Here is a 21,639-nt window from a genome sequence, read left to right on the forward strand (position 1 = left end):
CAGAAAAGAAAGACATAAAAAAAGAAAACTATACACAAACATTTCTCATGAAATACCTGCAAAAGTTATTTAAACAGTTTCTAGCAATCAAATTTAACAATATATTAAAAAGTACAATACATCATGACCAAGTGGGATTTATTCCAGGAATTCAAAGTTGGCTTAACATTCAAAACTCAATCAATGTAATTCATAATATTAACATACTAAAAAGTCAAAACCATATAAGCCATCTCAATAGATGCAGAAAAAGCGTTGGATAAGATCTGACATTCATTTTTTCTTTAAATAAACTTTCAGCACATTAGGAATGAAGGTGGCCAGGCGCGGTGGCTCACGCCTGTAATCTCAGCACTTTGGGAGGCTGAGGCGAGTGGATCATGAGGTCAGGAGATCGAGACCATCCTGGCTAACATGGTGAAACTCCGTCTCTACTAAAAATACAAAAAATTATCTGGGCGTGGTGGCGGGCGCCTGTAGTCCCAGCTACTCGGGAGGCTGAGGCAGGAGAATGGCGCGAACCTGGGAGTCGGAGCTTGCAGTGAGCCGAGGTCGCACCACTGCACTCCAGCCTGGGCAACAGAGCAAGACTCCATCTCAAAAAAAAAAAAAAAATGGAATGAAGGTAACTGCCTCAATCTGATAAAGTGCATCAGTGAAAAAACCATCAGCTAACATCATACTTAATAGTGAAAGACAATGCTTTCTTTATCAGGTCAGGAATAAAACAGAATGTCCACTCACATCACTTCTATTTAATATTGTACTGGAAGTTCTAGCCAGTGCAATAAGACAGAGAAAGATAAATAAATGGTACCTAGATTGTAAAAAAAAACCACCATCTTTATTAACAGATAACATGATCGCTTGTGTAGAAAATCCAATGGAATCTACAAAAAAACTACTAGAACTATTAATAGCAAGTGAATTTATCAAGGTTGCAGGACACAAGATCAATATACAAAAATAAGTTAGTTTTATATACTTACAATGGACAATCAAAATATGAAATTTAAAAAATACTTTTTCAGGCTGGGCATGGTGGCTCATGCTTGTAATCCTAGCACAATGGGAGACCAAAGCAGGTGGATCACTTGAGTTCAGGAGTTTGAGACAAGCCTGGCCAACATGGTGAAAGCTTGTCTCTACTAAAAATATGAACATTAGCCAGGCATGGTGGCAGGTGCCTGTAATCCCAGCTACTTGGGAAGCTGAGTTAGGGAAATTGCTTGAACCCAGGAGGCAGAGGTTTCAGTGAGCTGAGATTGCACCACTGCATTCCAGCCTGGGTGACAGAGCAAGACTCTGTCAAAAAAAAAAAAAAAAAGACAAGCCACTCAATAAAAATGGGAAAAATATTTGGATAGACACTTCACCAAAGAATATATGGAGATGGCAAAGAAGCATATGAAAATATATTCAACAACATTAGTCATTAGGTAAATACAAAGTGAAGTCATATTGAGATAATCATACCCACTGGAATGACTAAAATTACGAAGTGTTGATGAGGATACAGAGAAACTGGAACTCTCATAAATTGCTGGTGGGAATGTTTAAGCAGTTAAGCATACATGTCCCATATGACTCAGCCATTATGCAAGAGGAATGAAAGCATATGTCCACACAAAAACTTGTGCATTAATGTTCATAGCTGCTTTATTTGTGATAGCCCCAAACTGGAAACAGCTAACCAGCCCTTCAGCAAGTGAATGGATAAACAAATTGTGGTATAATCACATAGTGAAATACTACTCTGCAATAAAAAGGAAGAAACTATTGACACACATATGAATATGGATGAATCTCAAAATAATTATACTGAATGAAAGAAACCAGACAAAAAAGAATACATACTATATGATTACATTTATTTAAAATTCTGTGGGGAGATAAAAAAAAGAAGATAAAAAATAAAATTCTAGAAAATGCAAACTGATTTATCTGGATAGAAGGTAAATGGTTATTTGGGACTGGAGAGAGTGGGGAAGAATGAATTAGCAGGAGACAGGAGGAAAGTTTTGAGAGTAATGCATATGCTCATTATTTTCATTGTGGTGATGGTTTCATGGCAGGATACATATGCAAAATGCATCAGATTGTTTTCCTCGAGTATGTGCAGTTTGGTTTTTGTCAATTATACCTCAAAAAAACTAAAAACAAGTAGAAGAGACTGTATTATTCCAAAAGTTCTATGTCATAAAACACAAAGAGAGGCTGTGGAAATGTTCTGGCCCATCACTATCCTATGGGACACTCTGGTTGATGGAAATTCTCTGTTTGCATCATACAATACAGTAGTCAGGAGACACATGTGGCCACTGAGCACTTGAAATACAGCCAGTGCAACCCAGTAACTGAATTTTTGTTTCGTTTTGTTTTGTTTGTTAGAGACAGGCTCTTGCTTTGTTGCCCAGGCTGGAGTGCAGTGGTACAGTCATAGCTCATAGCTCACTGCAATCACCAACTCCTGGGCTCATGAGATCTTCTGGCCTCAGCCTCCCTAGTAGCTGGGACTACAGGCAGGTGCCACCATGCTCAGCTAACTTAAAAAAATTCTTTTTCTGCTGGGCACAGTGGCTCACGCCTGTAATCCTAGCACTTTAGGAGGCCGAGGCGGGTGGATTGCCTGAGTTCAGGAGTTCGAGAACAGCCTGGGCAACGTGGTGAAACCCCATCTCTACTAAATTACAAAAAATTAGCTGGGCGTGGTGGCGTGCGCCTATAGTTCCAGCTACTCGGGAGGCTGAGGCAGGAGAATTGCTTGAACCCGGGAGGCGGAGATTGCAGTGAGCTGAAATCGTGCCACTGCACTCCACCCTGGGCAGCAGAGCAAGACTCCGTCTCAAAAAAAAAAAAAAATTCTTTTTTTAGAAATGGGGTCTTGCTGTGTTTCTCAGGCTGGTCTCAAATTTCTGGGTTCAAGCAATCCTCCGGCCTCAGCTTCACAAAGCATTGGGATTACAAGCGTGAGCCACCACCCCTGGCTGAATTTTTATTGTTATTTCATTTTAATCAATTTTAATTTAAATAGGCATATTAGGCAGCATGGTTCTAGATTAAGGGAGACTAAGCAGATACGAAAACGAAATACAGTCTCTGACCCTAGACTAGCTCCTGTACTGGAAGGTGAAAAATGCTGTGAAGAACGTAATTAAGTCAACTGACAAGATTAGAATATGGATGGTAGATTAAATATAAGTATTATATCAATGTAAACTTATGAAATTTATAACCGTACTGCAGTTATATAAGAGAATATCCCTCCTCTTAGGAAACACAGACTGTTTTTAAGGGAAAGGACCAGAATGTATGTAATGTACCCTCACATAGGTCAGAGAGATGACCAAGTAATCACAGGAACGGGGTAAAATGTTAACAAAGGTGAATCTGGGTAAAGAGTATGTAAGTGTTTCTTGTACTATTTTTATGTTTGTAACTTTTTGTAAGCTTGAAATTGTTTTCAAAGAAAAAGATTTTTTTAATGCCTTTATATATGACTATGGTATTACAATTATATTGTTTATAAAGACTCCCAGTGTTTTAAAGCTACATTATGAAGCATTTATGGACAAAATAATACAACGTCTGGGCCAGGTGTGGTGGCTCACTCCTGTAATCCCAGCACTTTGGAAGGCCGAGGTGGGTGGATCACGAGATCAGGAGTTCAAGACCAGCCTGGCCAAGATGGTGAAACCCCATCTCCACTAAAAATACAAAAATTAGCCAGGCATGGTGGCAGGCGCCTGTAATCCCAACTACTTGGGAGGCTGAGACAGGAGGATTGCATGAACTGGGCGGCAGAGGTTGCAGTGAGCCAAGATTGCACCACTGCACTCCAGTCTGGGTGTTAGAGTGAGACTCCATCTCAAAAAAAAAAAAAAAAAAAAAATTAGTCATGGTGGCATGCACTAGTAATTCCAGCTACTCAGGAGGCTGAAGCAGGAGAATTGCTTGAGCCTGGGAGGTGGAGGTTGCAGTGAGCCTAGATTGTGACATTGCACTTTAGCCTGGGCGATGGAGCGAGACTCTGTCTCGAAACAAACAAAAATAATAACAATAATAATAACAATACAATGTCTGGGGTTTGCTTCAAAGTAATGTGGGATCTTACTATAGAGAGTGGGGACATAGCTGAAAGCCAAGCAGCCATAGATTGATTTTCCTGAAGCTGGGTGATACGTACATGGATTTATTATACTACTCAGTCCATTTTTGAAATTGGACATTATTGTATATTTTGCTTAACATTTCCATAAGTTTAAATTGGGAAAAATTGGCATCTTACTCAACATTTTTTCCTTTCAAGAATATTGTATATCTTTCCCTTACTCAGTTTGTTTCCTCTGGTGTGGATTGGGAACTCTCATTTATACCAAATTATTTGTTAGGAAGATTATTTATGCAGTTCAAGTGTCCCTTAAAGTAATAAAAACCCTCATCAAAACAAAGACTCCTTTTAAGATTCCATCAGTGGTCATTTATTTCAAGCAATTTTAAACAATGTGTCCGAGTTCCACTATGGGAAAATACTTTGCTCAGATTCTGCAATAAAAGTTTCTTTCCATATTTAAAAAGACTTATACAAAAAATACAAAAAAAAGAAAAATAAAGAACAAAAACAAAAAAATAAAAATACACAAGTAAAATTTCATTATGACAAATTTCATGAAATACTTTAAAAAAAAATATTTTGGTTTAAATTAGTGTATCCCTAGAGATCACATTCTCTGTGCATCTTGAGGTAAAGATCCTATTTATGTGCAGCTGAGCCCAGTGAGGTAACCAGGAGGTGTTTTGAACTCAGAGTATTTATGCCTTTCACTCCTAGGCTTTATTTTTCCCAGGATATGATTTCGTGTCTTATTGTTTGGCTCATTGTTTGATGGGTTTAAGTGGTTTGGAGTTTGGCTTTGGGAATGTTTAATTGTTTTAATTGCTTAAATTCGATAAAACACTCAGCTAAACCACTCGCAGCCTACAGTCTGGCAAATACCTCATTTTCATTTTAGTGGCTCTTACATGAACCAAGACAAGGAAAGCACGTTCACAAATTTGTTTGTTGCATAAACGTCTTGTAATATGTCAGGAAGTTTGTCTTTGCCTAGCAGAAGAGTCCAGGTATAATAATAATAATAATAATAATAATAATAATAATAATAATAATAGAAGAAGAAGAAGAAGAAGAAGAAGAAGAAGAAGAAGAAGAAAGAAAGAAGAAGAAGAGGAGGAGGAGGAGGAGGAGGAAGAAGAAGAAGAAGAAGAAGAAGAAGAAGAAGAAGAAGAAGAAGAAGAAGAAGAAGAAGAAGAAGAAAAAAGAAAAAAGAAAAGAAAGAGGGAAAGGAGGAGGGAGGGAGGAGGGAAGAGGGAGGAGGGGGAAGGGAAAGAGGAAGGAGAAGGGGGAGGGGGAGGAGGGAGGAGGAGGGAAGAAGGAGAAGAAGGGAAGAAGGAGAAGAAGTTTCTCTTAGGAGAGGCCATATCTCTAAACATGGAAGTAGCTTTATTGGGAGACCCCTTCATGGTGTGACTTTTTGAGGTGTGGGATTTTACCTGTTTGGGAAAATGAAGACTGGAAATCCCTGGTTTTCCTATGCTAGCTTTATTGATTGGTTTGCCATTCTTGTGATTTTTCCTTCTTGCCAGAGATAGACTACTGTGCCTCATCTAATCACGGATGTCAGCACGAGTGTGTTAACACAGATGATTCCTATTCCTGCCGCTGCCTGAAAGGCTTTACCCTGAATCCAGATAAGAAAACCTGCAGAAGTAAGTTACAGTGAGAGTTGGAGAAGGGCTTTTTCTGCTAAATGCTCCTCTAGTTAGTTTTCCTTTCTGTGCAAATCTTAAGCAAGATGTGCTTGTATTCAGCATTGTGTCTATTAACATTATTCTGCCCTTTATTTTACTTTTTGGCTCACTAGATCCTATTATGTGGATGATTTTTAGATATTGAATGGGTCTGGCCATTAGATTCAATTAGCCAAGTGGACCCAAGCTGCAGCTCCCACCTATGTGAATTGCAGGTGCAGTCTCCCTCCCCCTTATTCCCATAGCATTGGGGTCTTGGAAAAAGAAAAGAATGGGCCCAGAGATGAGAGGTAGAAGGAGCTGGTTTCTTCTAGTCTTACAAGATAAGACACTTGATGGATGCTAAGAGGGGGGACATTGCAGCTTTATTCCCTTTGATAGGAAAGAAGAAGAAAAATGAGACTTTAGGACATCCCAGCAATATTCAAGGGGTACAGGGTGTCAGTGGGATGATATTGTAGATGTGCTGAGTGCCTCAAATGCCTGTAATCTAGCACATCAAGGGGCATGATTGGGGATCTGAGCACAGGCCCCAGAGGGCACCTGTTTAAGACAAACCATTCCTGAGAGACTGCTGGAATGGACGGCCCACAAGGACAGAGACGATTATCTTTTTCTCACTGCTGAATTCTCAAAAGCTCAGAGTGCTTGGCACTCATAGATGTGCACAATGTTTGCTGAATGGGAATGAGTAAGTCAATCTTTCTACGATGTATCATCCTGGAGAAATTGAGGGTATTTTTCAATCTTGTTAGAAAGCCTTTTTTAGGCGTGCAAGTTTTGATTTTTTTTTCCAGAAAGTCTTTCCCTAGTCAGTCCACACTTATGCACACTGAATTGTTTGGGGTCTGCTGACAATGTCATTCGTAGAAGTCTCTGGAGCTTCCATTGAGGGATGTAATTTTCTGTATGCTCCTTCACCCATTTCTTCCTGATGGTGTGTACAGCAGTGTTCTGCCTGGCAAGACTGCGTTTTCAAAGGTTTCACATCTATCTTTTTTGAAAACCACCATGAGCTGTTTAACTGAATCCAGATGAGTCACATTCTGCTCATAGCACAGATTAACTTTCATACTCATTCTAGCAAGTGTTAAACTGTGTATAGTGGCAGATGGTTGCAAATCCCGGATTTTGAAATGGAGCCTCTCTTATAAAACTATTCCCACTGCCTTGCGAGGGTACAAACCCTGGACACATTCAAGCATTAAATGAAAATTGTAATGGAGAGCATTCAGAATGTGAAAACAATTAGATAAGCTATTTTCCATAAGACCACACATGCCTGCAATAGGTCAGAGGGCCAACTTTTCTGGTCTGGCCACTCCTCTGTGCTATCTATACCTTTTGCTAGGAGTGGGTGTGTGAGGGACTGGCTGCACCCAGGGGAAATCACTCCCAGGTGGACTCATGTTTGCAGACCCAAAGCTCTTCTGTGGGTGGTGATTAGATCTGGTTCAGCTCAGATGCTCATTGCAGGCTTCCTCATGTGTTACTAATGGAGGGGAAAAGGAAACAAGTTAGGCTTGGGGCCATGGGTGGAGGACATTTTCTTGACGTTCTCCATCTGAGTCCCTAAATTTCTGCTAGTCCCTCCACACCCTTCCTGGAGAGGCACTTGGAATAAGAGAAGGTCCAGTGCAATGCAGGCATCATTATCATGGGAAGAAGAAGACTGAGAACGGAAGGGCGAGTACAGAGGGAGTGACTGTTTGGGAGTGGTCTGAGCGCTACAGATTGGTCCCCAGGTGGGCCTGTTTGCAAGCTAGCTGTGGCCCCGACCAGAGTCCCTAATGCTCATGCATGTATATTCAGTGGGTATAGCACCTCTTTAGCCAGGCTCCCTACTTTTTCACCCAAGAAAAATGAAATTTGTTCCTAAAGGCCAGTGTCCTCATCAGCCCTCGCCCAACGTCCTGCCTCATCGTTACATTTTCCATTGTCTTTGCTGTGAACCCAACCCTGACTCCTGAGGTCAGCCTGCAGGAGCGGCCCCTGACTTCATGCTTGCACTTAGTCCATTAGGGCAGACAGCTGTAAACGGAAGCGAGTGCTCACTGTCTCTCTGGAGCATTATGTGGATGAGGGAAGCCAAGAAATTGGGCTTAAAAATCTGGAGTCCTTTATTAGAAGCCTGAGGTCTCTTGAGTGATCTGAGCATTACAAATCTGCAGCCCAGGATACAGCCATTTACGTTTAATAGGAGGTTGATGGATGTGGGCAATTTTCAAATCTAATATGAAATCTATTTTTAAAGGAATTCGATGTCATCGAAATTAAACTGGGGAAAAAAGATCAAGGCAGAATCCTACTGAAGAAAAGACCCTTGGCCGGGATTTGTTCTTGCTCCTCATCTGGGCACAATTTCTCCTCCTGGAGAGTGCTGTCATAAGTTTAAGGCATGAATTATTAAGGCAGTAGTGCAAAGCACAGAAACTGCGATTGCCCTGCCTGCCCAGGTAGAGCCCTAGGGCCAAATCAGATGTGGGTTCATCCCCTGTGCTGGGCTCCAGGATCCCTGATTCTGGTACCATGATGAGCGCTCTCAAAAATTGGTGTGAAGCCCACGGGTTCGACTGAGCCAAGAGACGTGAAGTCCAGGCTTGGCAATGTCACTCATATTGGTTATGTGACCCTGAGCAGCTACTTTCTACTTCTCAGGACCTGGATTTCCTAAACTGTAGGAACAGGACTTACTGCCTTAACACCCTGTTGCCTCTCCAGTTTTTTTGAAACTTACTGTCTGTGCACTCAGCTGGTATCAAAACGTACCGCCTGGGGTGACTGATCTTTCATGGTTTCAGTCTTACCTCCTCAGGGCTCCAACTCTTTCACAAGTTAGCACTCAGAAAGATCGTTTGATTTGTTTTCTGACACTCCTGTCATCTGACCTCACAGAGCTTTAGTGGACACTCCGGGTCTTACCAGATTAAGTTGTGTCCATCCTGACCTGTGGGTACCACGTCAGAGCACCTATCATGGTACCAGATACAGGATGCACAGTAGGTCCTCAATAAATATTTAGTGAATGAATAAGTGAGTGAGTGAATATCTAAGAAGCACACACATGAGGAAATATGACAAAAGGGTGGTGAGAAGGCAAAGAGCCACAGTTAAACCTCTGCTAAAAAGAACCATTTGGAGAAGATTTTTTTTTTTTTCAGACAGAATCTCTTTCTATCGCCCAGGCTGGAATGCAGTGGAGCAATCTCGGCTCACTACAACCTCTGTCTCCCAGGCTCAGGTGATTGTCTCACTTTGGCCTCCTGAGTAGCTGGGTCTACAGGTGTGCACCATCATGCCTGACTAGTTTTTGTATTTTTAGTAGAGACGGGGTTTCACCATGTTGTCCAGGCTGGTCTCAAACTCTTGGACTCAAGTGATTCTCCCTCCTCAGTCTCCCAAAGTGCTGGGATTACAGGCATGAGCCACCACTCCCAGCCAAAAAGGGTGGTATTTGAATAGCTGTCTGCCAGATTGCTGGGTGATAACCTCTTTAAGAATCTAAATGTTTTTCAGTTGAATTATCTCATGTGTAAATCATTCTTTAAAAAAAATCTTGCTTGAAACATTATTTACTAATTTATTTTAATTTTTTAAAAATGTTTTTCTTTTTATATTTTTATTATATGTGCTGCCGAAGCAAGTGCTCCTTTTTATATTTTTAAAATTGATATAACATAGTTCTACATCTTTTTGGTATTTATCTATTTTTTAAATTGACAAAAATTGTATGCTTGTATACAATATGTTGTTTTGAAATATGTAAATATAAATTTTTCTTAAAGACAACAATGGCTTTTTTAGTGTGGCAAAATATATATAGCATAAAATGTACCATTTTAACCATTTTTAAGTATCTAGTCCAGTGGTATTAAGCACATTCACATTATTGTGCAACCATCACCACCTTCAATCTCCAGAACTTCTTCATCACCCCAAACTGAAACTCTATACCCATTAAACAATAATTCCCCAGTTCCTCCTCCTCCATCTCCTGGCAGCCACCAATCTACTTTTTGTCTATAAATTTGACTATTCTAGGTACCTCATATAAGTGGAATCATAAAATATTTGTCCTTTTGTAACCAGCTTATATTGCTTGACATAATATCTTCAAGGTTCGTTCAGTTGTAGGACGTGTCAGAATTTCCTGCCTTTTTAAGGCTGAATAATATTCCATTGTATCTATACATCGTCCTTTGTACTCATCCTTTCATAGACCCCTGGGTTGCTTCCACCTTTTGGCTTTTGTTGATTAATACAGCTATGAACTTGGGTGCATATACCCAGAAGTGGAATTGCTAGATCATATGGTTAATTCTATATTTAATTTTTTGAGGAACCACCATGCTGTTTTCCACAGTGGCTGAATGCTGGGTTTTAAAAAGAGACTTGACTAAAGATCATTTCACCTTTCCCTGATGGTGTGATGGAATGATTCCTACAGGCCCCAGACTGCACGCCCTTCATGTTCTGTGTTTGTCTGTCTGTCTGTGGCTGATGTTTTATTGCCAGGCCTATTTTTCCCCATCGAAGCTCTTGGCTTATTTCCTGGCACTCAGTTATGGCCTGCACAGGTGAGGCTGCTGATGAGTTTCAGGTAGATGAATGGAGACTGCACACAGCTAACAATATCCTGCCTCTCCTCGCATGGGAGTGAGTTCCAGAGAGAGTGCCAAGGGTCAGTGAAACAGAAAGGTGATGTCTCTTCTTCTAGGCCAGCCCTGTGTGTTGTGGCCTTCTCTCCATGCACTCTGTCTGCAGCCATTCTGCTCATACTCTGGGCATGAAGCAAGCTCCAGCCACCAGTCACCTGGGAGGGCACATCACAGATTCTTTTTTTTTTTTTAATTTTAATTTTTTTAAAGGCAGAATCTCACTCTGTCACCCAGGCTGGAGTACAGTGGTGCGATCTTGGCTCACTGCAACCTCCATCTTCTGGATTCTAGCAATCCTCTCACCTCAGCTTCCCAAGTAGCTGGGACTACAGATATGTACCACCATGCCCGGCTAATTTTTGTATTGTTAGCGTAAGCGGGCTTTCACCATGTTGGCCAGGCTGGTCTTGAACTCCTGACCTCAAGTGATCCATCCGCCTCAGCCTTCCAAAGTGCTGGGATTACAAGCATTAGCCACTGTGCCCAGCCAGATCCTTTAACAGACTCTTTGAGGGGTCCCTCAGGTCTGGGTCCCACTCATATTTCCATTTTTACTAGCAGTGGATCTTGATCAAGTTATTAACCTCGCTAAACCTCAATTCCTCAGCTTTGAAATATGGATAACAGGCCGGGTGCGGTGGCTCACACCTATAATCCCAGCGCTTTGGGAGGCTGAGGCGGGCAGATCACAAGGTCAGGAGATGGAGACCAGCCTGGCCAATATGGTGAAACCCCATCTCTATTAAATATATAAAAATTAGCAGGGCATGGTGGCGGGCACCTGTAGTCCCAGCTACTCAGGAGGCTGAGGCAGGAGAATTGCTTGAACCCAGGAGGCAGAAGTTGCAGTGAGCTGAGATCACGCCACTGCACTCCAGCCTGGGCGACAGAGCAAGACTCCGTCTCACAAAAAAAAAAAAAAAAAAGAAATATGGATAACAATCACACATATCTTGCAGGGTCAAATGAAGTTATGTTTGTAAAGTGGTTGGCACAGCATCTGGCAGTTAGCAGGTATTTAAGAAATGGCAGCAGCTATGATGCTATGATTATCATCACTAAAGTTACTATCAGACTGCCACTAATAGTGAGAAAAATAAAGATGGCATGGTCCCTGCTCGTGGAACTCGGTCTAGTGAAAGAAACAGATTTTGAAGCATCACAGATATGAAACATACTACATAAGCATTGTGATGAATGCTATGAAAGAGAGGTCTTGTAGAAAGAACTGACTTCATCTGGGAGGTCACAAAGGATGACAAAATGACGTTGAGCTGACCATGAAGGAAGATAGAGGTTAGCCAGTGCAGCAAGGAGCCACTGAGGCAAGAGGGTGATATGTCATATCTTCAAGTGATTTGTGGATGTGAGCTTCGTCAAATAACTTCTGGGCAGATACATGGTAAAAATAAAATCTATTCATTACTTTATGATTTCAGATCATTTCCCCTGTATCAGTCATGGTGCTTTTTGTTCACACAAAACAGGAAATCCAATTAATGGTGTTTTAAGTCAGAAGGACATTTATTTTTTACCTAACAAGTCCAAAGGTGGTTGGTCCTATGGATGGCTCAGTGACTCCGTGATATTATCAAGAACCCAGACTCTTTCTGTCTTTCTATTCTGGCAAAGCATGTTGCATTTACATTTTCATCCTTGTCACCTCTTGGTTACAAGATGGTTGCTGCAGCTCCCAGCGTCATATCCTTACACTACAAGACTCAAAGGCAGGAAGGACAGAGGGCAGAGAAAAGCATTTCTCTTCATACACCTTTGTCTTTTTTTTTTTTTTTTTTTTTTTTGAGACAGAGTCTCACTCTGTTGCCCAGGCTGGAGTGCAGTGGCACAATCTCGGCTCACTGCAACCTCTGCCCCCTGGGTTCAAGCGATTCTCGTGCCTCAGCCTCCCAAGTAGCTGGGATTGCAGGCACATGCCACCATGCCCAGCTAATTTTGTTTTTTTTTTGTTTGTTTGTTTTTAGTAGAGGTCGGGTTTCACCATCTTAGCCAGGCTGGTCTTGAACTCCTGGCCTCAAGTGATCTGCCCACCTTGGCCTTTCAAAGTGCTGGGATTACAGGCATGAGCCACTGTACCTGGCCACCTTTGTCTTTTCAGGAAGAAAAATCTTTCTTGAGGGCCTCCAGTAAACTTCTTATGTTTCATTGGTCAGAACTAGGGCATATTCTCACCCCTTGACCAATGACTGACAAAGAACATGGTTGCCACGCTGGCTTAGACCAGCCATGACTCATGCTTGGGGGTCATGGGGTAATGGTTATTGGCAAGACAACCAACAGTGTCTGCCACATCCCCAGAAAAAGAACAATGCTGTGCAGTTAAACTGATCCAGCCCAGCCAGTGAGGTCGGTGGTGACCTTTTCCCGCAACACCAGTCTCATAAAGGCTCTCCACAAGCTCATTTTGTGTCCTTTTCCAGTTCTCCATCTACCCTGGAGCCTGCTATGTGTGGGGTCTTATGGCTTTAGCATTTTCTACCAGGAAAGGAATTGCTTATTGGCTCCTGGTTATGACAGTTTCCATCTGCTGGCAGAAACACAGCATGGATAGAGTGACGTTACCATAGGACAGAATTGCAGTGCCCTGGGGCAGCATCAGAGATGCGCCTCCTCCAGTCCCATGATACGATGCCAGCGTGATCTCAACAGAGAAAGGAGAAGCATTTGGACCTCCTTCATGAAACTGCCAACTCCTGCCTCCCTAAATAGCTGGATATTTTGCAAGATCACCTTTTGTTTATTCTGCCTCGTGCCATCCAATGTCACTGTCAGATGTCACTGTAGACAGAAGCTCTCTACATGCTTTGAGCCCTAGTGATTGGGTTAACTTGAGAGAGATACTGGATTTTCTTAGCTTTTCCATCTTGGAAGGAGGTAGGCTGGGGAGTGTGGCTCTCACCCCAGCTCCCAGCTCTTTGGCCATTGACTCAGTTTAGCTCAGCTCAACCAAGCCTTGGCTTGCTCTTTGGCAATCAAAGACGGAAAATGATGGAGAATCCGCAGGTATGCCTCAGGTGCCAGGCTCTCTTTTAAACAAGCCCCCGGAGAGCAGGAGCTGTTTTCTCTGCGTCCTGTAGCTCACCTGGTTTCCTGAAGATTTAGTGAAGTTTGCCTGCCTTTCCACCTCTACTGCAAAGTCTCCTTCAAGACATAACCCTGGCCTTGTCACCTCCACTGACATTGTCACCTCTAGTCACCTGTTTAGAGCCTTCACTGATCCATCCTGGGGCTTGCAAAGCCTGCACAACCAGCCATGCTCAGGTGGGCCAGCTCCCTCTGCCTCCCAGCCTCATCTCTCTCCTCACGCTCCAGCCATACTCAGCTCCTCACAGCTCCCCAGGCATGCCCCTCGCCCTCATCCCCAGGCATTTGTGTTCACTGTCCCCTCATCCCCAGGCATTTCTGTTCACTGTCTCCTCTTCCCCAGGCATTTCTGTCCACTGTCCCCTCATCCCCAGGCATTTGTGTGTGTTTGCTCTCCCCTCATCCCCAAGCGTTTGTGTTCACTGTCCCCTCATCCTCAGGCATTTGTGTTCACTGTCCCCTCATCCCCAGGTATTTGTGTTCACTGACCCCTCATCCCCAGGCTTTTGTGTTCACTGTCCCCTCATCCCCAGGCATTTGTGTTCACTGTCCCCTCATCCCCGGGCATTTGTGTTCACTGTCCCCTCATCCCTGGGCGTTTGTGTTCACTGTTCCCTCATCCCCAAGCACTCGTGTTTTTTGTCCCCTCGCCCTCAGGCGTTTGTGTTTGCTGTCCTCGAGTCCTCACGTTCTCTTTCCTGTTGAGCTCCCTTACCTATGGAACTCCTCCTCCCTGGGGCCTCCAGTTGGCCTCATCTCTTCTTGGAAGACCCTCTCACCCCAGGACTCAGTGAGGCTCCTGCTCTGTGCTCTGCATTGTCTTATGGTTGCTTCTTTGTCTGACTCCTCACCAGAGCCTGAACCCCTTGAGGCAGGGCCTCCATGCTAGTCGTCATTAAATCTCCACATCTAGGTCAAGGCCTGGCACTTGGTTGGCAGAAAAACGAATGAATGATCTGTCCCGGCTCAACTCAGCAGGCGGCACTCACCAGCCCTCTCCATGGGGGCTTATGGGAGCCCCGAGAGGCTGCCATCAGCTCTGGGAGAAGCCCAGAGTCTGAAGGAAGGTCTGCCCTTCTTCCCCTCAGGGATCAACTACTGTGCACTGAACAAACCGGGCTGTGAGCACGAGTGCATCAACACGGAGGAGAGCTACTACTGCCGCTGCCGCCGTGGCTACACTCTGGACCCAAACGGCAAAACCTGCAGCCGTGAGTGTACCCTAGGGGTGGGGTACTGATGGAGGGTGGGGTCCACTCACAGGCGCGGGCGGGCTCACTAGCAACCAGTCATTTCTGGAGCCCCCCGGGGTTTCCTGATGGTCTGTCAGGTGTATCCTTCCTTATCCTCGGTTTCATCATCCATAGAATGTGACTATTAATACTATCGGCCTACCCGACTTGGGTTGCAAGGATTAAAAGAATTAATAGGAATAGGCCAGGCACAGTGGCTCACACCTGTAATCCCAGCACTTTGGGCGGCCAAGGCGGGCGGATTACCTGAGGTCAGGAGTTCAAGACCAGCCTGGCCAACATGGTGAAACCCCGTCTCTACTAAAACTATAAAAAGTTAACTGGGTGTGGTGGCAGTTGACTGTAATCCCAGCTGATCGGGAGGCTGAGGCAGGGGAGTTGCTTGAACCTGGGAGGCGGAGGTTGCAGTGAGCCGAGATTGCGCCATTGCACTCCAACCTGGGCAACAAGAGCAAAACTTCATCTCAAAAAAAAAAAAAAAAAAAAAAAAAGAATAGGAGTAAAATACTTACGCTAGGCATAAGCACTCAATAAATGTTAAGTAATATTAGTATTTGCTGTTGAGCGCATTTACTAGGTCAGACAAGCCTAATTTCAAATCCAACGTCTCCCACCTACTAGATGTGTGTGACCTTGGACAAGTTTTTTAACTTCTCCATGCTTTGATTTCCCATCTGACAAAAAGCAAAACTAATAGTTGTATTATTCCCGCAGGGTTTTTATAGGGAGAAATAGGAGCCATTTCAATACGTTAGCCTGGTGCCTGGCACAGGGTAAACTTCCAATCAAGGGGAACAGTTCATATCATGGAGTCTGTGAGAGTGGCCAGTGCCTGGCGCCAGACTGGGACAAGAGGCCGGAGGGGACAGACCTTGGAAAGCAATGGGCTGCAGAGGCTGATCTGAGGGCAGAATCAAGAAACATGGGATTTTCTGAGAAGGCTTGTCTTAATTTTCTTGTGTCAGAGCCACAACAAAGCTCCACTGGGTGATGTAAATATATGGGAACTTGCAGGCTCTGCTAGCTGGGCGGCTCCATGGTTTTTTATGAGGCACCATCTCCATGGGTCCTGGCCAGCAGGGTAGGAGCGCCTGAGTGTAGCAATGGACCCTATGCCCTTGGCATGCGGGAGAGGGGGCCCATCTCCATGACATGGCCTATGCAGAAGGGGCCCTTTATGTGCCTTTCCACTCAGCAAGCCCCACATCTGCTCCCCTTCGGAGATAGAGATAGATTGTGAGTGAGGACAGTGCAGCTGTTGAGCACTGGGCTCCACACTGCCAGCAGGGAAGTTTCCCAGATGAAATAAGAGGTCCAGGGCAGTCCTCAGGAAAGCGTGGCTCCTCTAGTGTCCAGAGAGAACAAAGAGCCTCGGTAAAGCCTTTCTAAGGACTGATCTCAGAGGCCAAAGGGCTTTTGAACTGGAAAGTGGTGCCAAAGTCAGTGCCTGCTGTACGTTGCCTCTGCATGTCTCTAAGTCCTTTTGAGAGGCCAGCGGGGAGCGGGTCTCCCATTCATCAGGAGATGCCCTGGTGACCATGGATCTGTGTGTATCCTGCCTGTTTCCCGGAGTGTCAGGTCTGCCAGCTGATGGCCCTGGCAGTTTCCCAGGGCAGGTGGTCCTGACCTGGCTGAGCCCACGCAGATCATCAGGGACATGGCCTGACTGCCCCTCCCAGCATGCCTCCGGGGGCCAGAAGAGCTCTAAGAACGGACCACAAGAGATCGGGACCCTCCCTTCTCTCTGGGATCTAGTCAACTCTAAGAAAGTACAAACCAAGCCGTTTCTGTCTCGCAGTCCTTAGAGAAAGCCACAGGCTTCTGCTTTCCCTGAGGAATCAGGGAGCCCAGGCCATAAGGACAGCAAGCACTTCTGAGGTACTCGCTCTGTGCAGGCAATACCCTGAGCACTTCCCATGCATAAACTCCCTGCATCCTCACAGCCACCCTACTGGGCACCCACATTCTTGTCCCTATTTAAACAAGGGGAAACTGACACACAGGGATTAAGTCACTGTCCTGGGGTCCTGTGACTAGCAAATGGCAACACTAGGATGTGAACACAGGCATGTAGCTCCCAAGATCCAGCAAGTGTTTGCAGGAGGTGCATCCACTAGTGGAATGTTCCAGAAGGCACTGGTCCCAGGCTCTGCCGGAGTCAAGAGGCCCACTTGGCAGACCTGCACAAGGCCTCCAGTGTCTGTCCAGTCTCTGGAGGTGCATTTTCTCCATAACGGAAACCTGGGAGGCAGCCTGCAGGGCTGTTAGTGGGAGCTGTTCACCACAGCTGTGTGTTCATTAGCCTTCGGCACTTGCTGCCCGGAGGACCAGCTGTGCAGCATTTGGATGCCAGGATAGGCCACACGTGCAGTCCCAGGCTTTGGTTTGTTTTTTTAATCTGGATGTCCTGATGATAGGGGTAAAAAAAATAGAAATTGATTTCATTGAGAATGACAACTCTTTTTCATTTTCAATTAGAAATGAAACTATATGACTAATTCTTACTCAGCACTACTTGATAATAATAATGTATTCATTAAGTGGTTGCTGTATGCTAGCTACTGTTCTGAGCACTTTACATAATCAACCCCTCTTATTCTCACCCTATTCCTATAAGAAAGCAACCATCAACATCCACATTCACAAGTCAGGAAACGATGGCAAAGAGGCCGTGGGACTGCCCAGCATCCATAGCTAGGAAGTGGCAGAGATGTGACTTGAGCCCAGGTAGTTTGATGCCAGAACCTGCATTCTAAGCACTACTCTATTAGCTGTGTGGCTTTGACCTTGACCTTTCTGAGCCTCACTTTCCTCTCTGTGAAATGGGAATTGCACCTGCTCTCAGAGGTGCCCTGAGACTGTGGATTCTGTGTGCCATGGCCCTGGCAGAGTGCTGCTGTCGTCAACACAGGGACAGCATTTCCCAGCCATTGGGGTTGTATGCTTTACTCTTCAAAGAAAGAAATGGGAAAGAAGGCTGGGCATGGTGTCAGGCACCTGTAACCCCAGCTAGCTACTCCGGAGGCTGGGGCAGGAGAATCGCTTGAATCTAGGAGGCGGAGGTTGCAGTGAGCCGAGATCTCGCCACTGCACTCCAGCCTGGGTGAAAAGGGAAAGAAAACCAACAAGCCAGGCTGATTTTCTGGAGGGATCAGCAGTGTGGGGTAGAGTGACACCTTCCCTGTGGCTTGTTATGCCTCCAGTTTTGTTTTTGAATCTTGGTTGCTGGTGGGGTATTGCCCCCTCGGCTGCTCTATGCTTTCGCGTGTGTGAAATGCAGGAGTGGACCACTGTGCACAGCAGGACCATGGCTGTGAGCAGCTGTGTCTGAACACGGAGGATTCCTTCGTCTGCCAGTGCTCGGAAGGCTTCCTCATCAACGAGGACCTCAAGACCTGCTCCCGTGAGTCCCTCCGCGCTCCTCTCGTAGGGGAAGGTTTGCACCAGGAGTGAAACCTATGTGACTGCAGAGGGCACAGGTCGTGCTTGGGCACCCCTCCCCTGCCCCTTGCTCTGCTCCAGGAGATAGTGGGGATGTCCACTGGGACTGCATGCCTTCGAGGGAGGGTGGGGTGAGCATGATGGTCACTTGATCCGATCACCGTCGCCCAGAGGTCTCACTGATAAAAGGCTGCCTGGCTGTTGGTTTTGCAGGGGTGGATTACTGCCTGCTGAGTGACCATGGTTGTGAATACTCCTGCGTCAACATGGACAGATCCTTTGCCTGTCAGTGTCCTGAGGGACACGTGCTCCGCAGCGATGGGAAGACGTGTGCAAGTAAGTGTCTGAAGGACAAGCGGGACCTGCACAGGCGTTCCTTGGGTGTGGGTGTGGGTGCGCTGCCGATGTGTATATGTGCCTGTGTGTCCTGTCTCCAGGCTTTGCTGGGCCCGCATGAATGTGTGTGACAGCATCTCTTAGCCATTGAGCCTTGGTGGCTGCTCCACCCACTCCCCTGAAGCTTCCTTCCCCCGTGCCCTGAAGTGGCTTTTTGCTGTTTCCAGCTCCCTGTCATTCTGAAGCTGGACAGAGCCCTAGTCCTCAGGTCTCTCTGCTCTACCCCCGGCCAGCTAGTATGGCACATGAATAATAATAATGTGGACCCCTCACTGACTGCTGGCTGCATGCTGGGCACTGTGCTAAGCACACATGCTGTTGCATTCAGGGGACAGATGAGGAAAAACTGTAGCTCAGATTAAGTAAAGAGCCTAAGGTCACCAGCTAGTAAGTGGTGGGTTCAAACTCTGCTGGGTGTGATTCCAAAGTCAGTCCTGGGAGAAGAGGATGCTCCTGAGAAACGCTTTGCCCTGCTTTCTGATCCCGGTGATCTCACAGCACATGGTGAGGCTGGAAATGATGTGTCCTGGGTACATATTTCCTTGCAGCTGGTCCCAAATGCTGTCTCAATTGAAAAACAAATGCTCCCAGACCTCCTTCTCTCCTTCACTGAAGAATGCTGGTGTGTTTGTTGCCCTGCAATTCTGTTTCGAAGTGGACCAAGATAAAGAATTGAAATATAGTCATTCTGGGAGAAGAGATCAGAAATGAAAGAAAAGGACCACAATTTATCTTCCCCAGCCTGCTGGTCTTTCTGGTTATAGGGCCAAGTTCCCTGACCACTGGTATAATTGTAGGCACAACCTAATTTATCCACCTTTTTATATCATCTATTCATCTAGGCAGATGAGCTGGCTGCACAGCTGGGCGTGCCTCTCTATGCTGCCTGTGAGAAAATATTTCCAGTTTGGGACAGATTCTTGGATCTCAGCAAATGGGTTATCCATGTTATAGCTTTCGGTGGCTCCCCACCCAGCTGCCTCCCAGACTGCTGCTACAGCCAGCTCAGGGAGGGATTGGGCACAGGGGATGCAGAAAGAGGGTGGGTGTGTTGAATTGCATCGACATTGACAGCATGCCAAAGCCAGATGTAAGGGGTTTGTTGGTTTGTTTAATTCTCCATCATTTTAGATTATTCTGAGAATAAGAGGAGTCCTTCTTCTGTCCACCTCATTCCTGTGATAATCAAGAACTGACTACAAGATGGTTGTAGGACCCTACAAAATTCTCATGAGCCCTTCTAAACAAATGCAGCTCCATCTCCTTTGAATCAGGTGCCCCTTCCTCTCCCCTGCCCAGGTCCACATCTGGATTTTGACCTGGCCACTTTTAAGTGTTGCCCATTTTCTCATTTAAAGTGGGTTTCTAACCAATGGCACAGTGGAACCATCTACATGAGTAAATGTCCAACAATGCAATGAATAGTGAATTTTGTTATTTATATATGGTTGTGTCTAGATGAGAACTTGTGAGATAATCAGATAAGTGAGAATTGTCCTCAGGAACCATATATGAGAGATGCATTTAACCCACCAGCTGATACATAAGCATTGAGCTATTCCCCTAATTGAAGACTTTCTGCCTGCCCCAGAATGATTCATTCTGACTGTCCTGTCCTGTAATAATGGGCTAGGTTTTCAGTGTGGCCACAGCTAACTGGGGGTTGGGATGTAGGTTCCCCAGTTCTACTCCCAGTGACAAAGGGCCAGATGACATGACTGCATCTTTTTGGTAAAGCCTGTTGGGGGGCAGCCAGGCCTGGCTCAGCAGATAAGAGTGTCCTTGGCTCTTTATAGAGGCAGCCTCCACTTAGAGCTTTGATAGCAAGTGGTCTTAAGAATGTGTCACTCACCTTCTGGAAAGTTCTCTAAAGTGTGGAGGGGTTCCAGGGGCCCTGGGATGAAATGGGCACTGCTGTCCCCCTACCCCTTCAGGCACCTTGGGTTCTCTGGCCTCTGGAGCGATGTCCCCTCCCTTGCTCCAGCCCCCTGACCCCAAGCTCTGCTTTCCCAGATTCTCCCCAGAGGCCTTTTTGCCTCAGGCAGTTAGATGCACAGATTCGGGGGTGTGGGGGGGAGGGGATGGGGCGATCTCTTTTACCAGCTGCAGCTGAGAGGACTCCTTCCCTCTCTAGACATTTCCTTGAGATTGACCTTGTGCAAGGGCATCCCAGCACCAAGAAAGACTCTACAGGCCTGATGTGCATGGACCGCACTGCCCACTGGCCTGCAAGCTCCTGGAGGTTGGAGGTCAGAGGCCAACATGAAATGACTGCGAGCGTGAATGGATAGAGGCCACCTGTCTTTTTGCCCCACGGCCCCTGCCACAGGGTCCACTCCCCACTTGATAACCTTCAGTGGCTCTCCACTGTCTCCCAGAATAAATTTTCATTGCACTCCTTGATTTGGCAGAGTGCAGAACCCCCTCTTCCACTTCTTTAGCCTCACCCCGGGCCCTCACTGAAGCTGCCTCCTGTTCTTCAGCCAAAGTGGCAAGTCCCCTATTCTCTGAACAGGCCTGGTGCCTTCCAGCCCATCCCAATGTCACCCCCGTAGGTAACCTCCTCCCCCACCTGATAGGCTCTCCTCTCCTCCTCCCACCCCAGGCTCTGCTGGGGCCTCTCTGCAGAGCTCTCGTGCCCAGCCTCACCCTGGGGCTCTCTGTGCACATGTCTGAGAAACAGTGTGGCAGAGCAGAAAGAGTACTGAACTGGAAGCCCAAAGACTGGGTTTAAATCGTGTCGCTTCTACCCTGGGCAAGGGAATTGGCCCTCTTGGGGTCTGACTGCTCATCTCTAAACTGAGAATGGTTGTTGCTGCCTTTCAAGGCCACTGTGTGGTTCAGGGAGACTGCTGTTGCAGTGCTATGTGAACTTGTGGACTGCTGTGACCCCTAAGGGATTCCTCTTCTTCTCTCCCCTTCCAGCATCAGACCCCCCTGCACTGAGGAGACTCAGAAGGTAGCTCCTGGCATTGCTGCCT

The 21,639-nt window shown here is 45.8% G+C and overlaps 1 protein-coding gene across 5 annotated transcripts in view; it reads left to right on the forward strand.

Moving 5' to 3' along the window:
- Positions 1-21,639, forward strand: part of MATN2 (matrilin 2) — a 172,319-nt gene that overhangs the window by 124,624 nt on the left and 26,056 nt on the right. For 4 of the 5 annotated variants that reach the window (XM_055286856.2, XM_055286858.2, XM_055286857.2 and 1 more), the window contains exons 7-10: positions 5,644-5,766; positions 14,657-14,779; positions 18,102-18,224; positions 18,476-18,598. In XM_055286856.2, the coding sequence (XP_055142831.1) occupies positions 5,644-5,766; positions 14,657-14,779; positions 18,102-18,224; positions 18,476-18,598 (492 nt within the window). The remainder of the gene's footprint in view (positions 1-5,643; positions 5,767-14,656; positions 14,780-18,101; positions 18,225-18,475; positions 18,599-21,639) is intronic. The other variant, XM_055286860.2, reaches the window with a different exon arrangement.

Source organism: Symphalangus syndactylus, chromosome 7, assembly GCF_028878055.3.
Source record: "Symphalangus syndactylus isolate Jambi chromosome 7, NHGRI_mSymSyn1-v2.1_pri, whole genome shotgun sequence".
NCBI lineage: Eukaryota > Metazoa > Chordata > Mammalia > Primates > Hylobatidae > Symphalangus > Symphalangus syndactylus.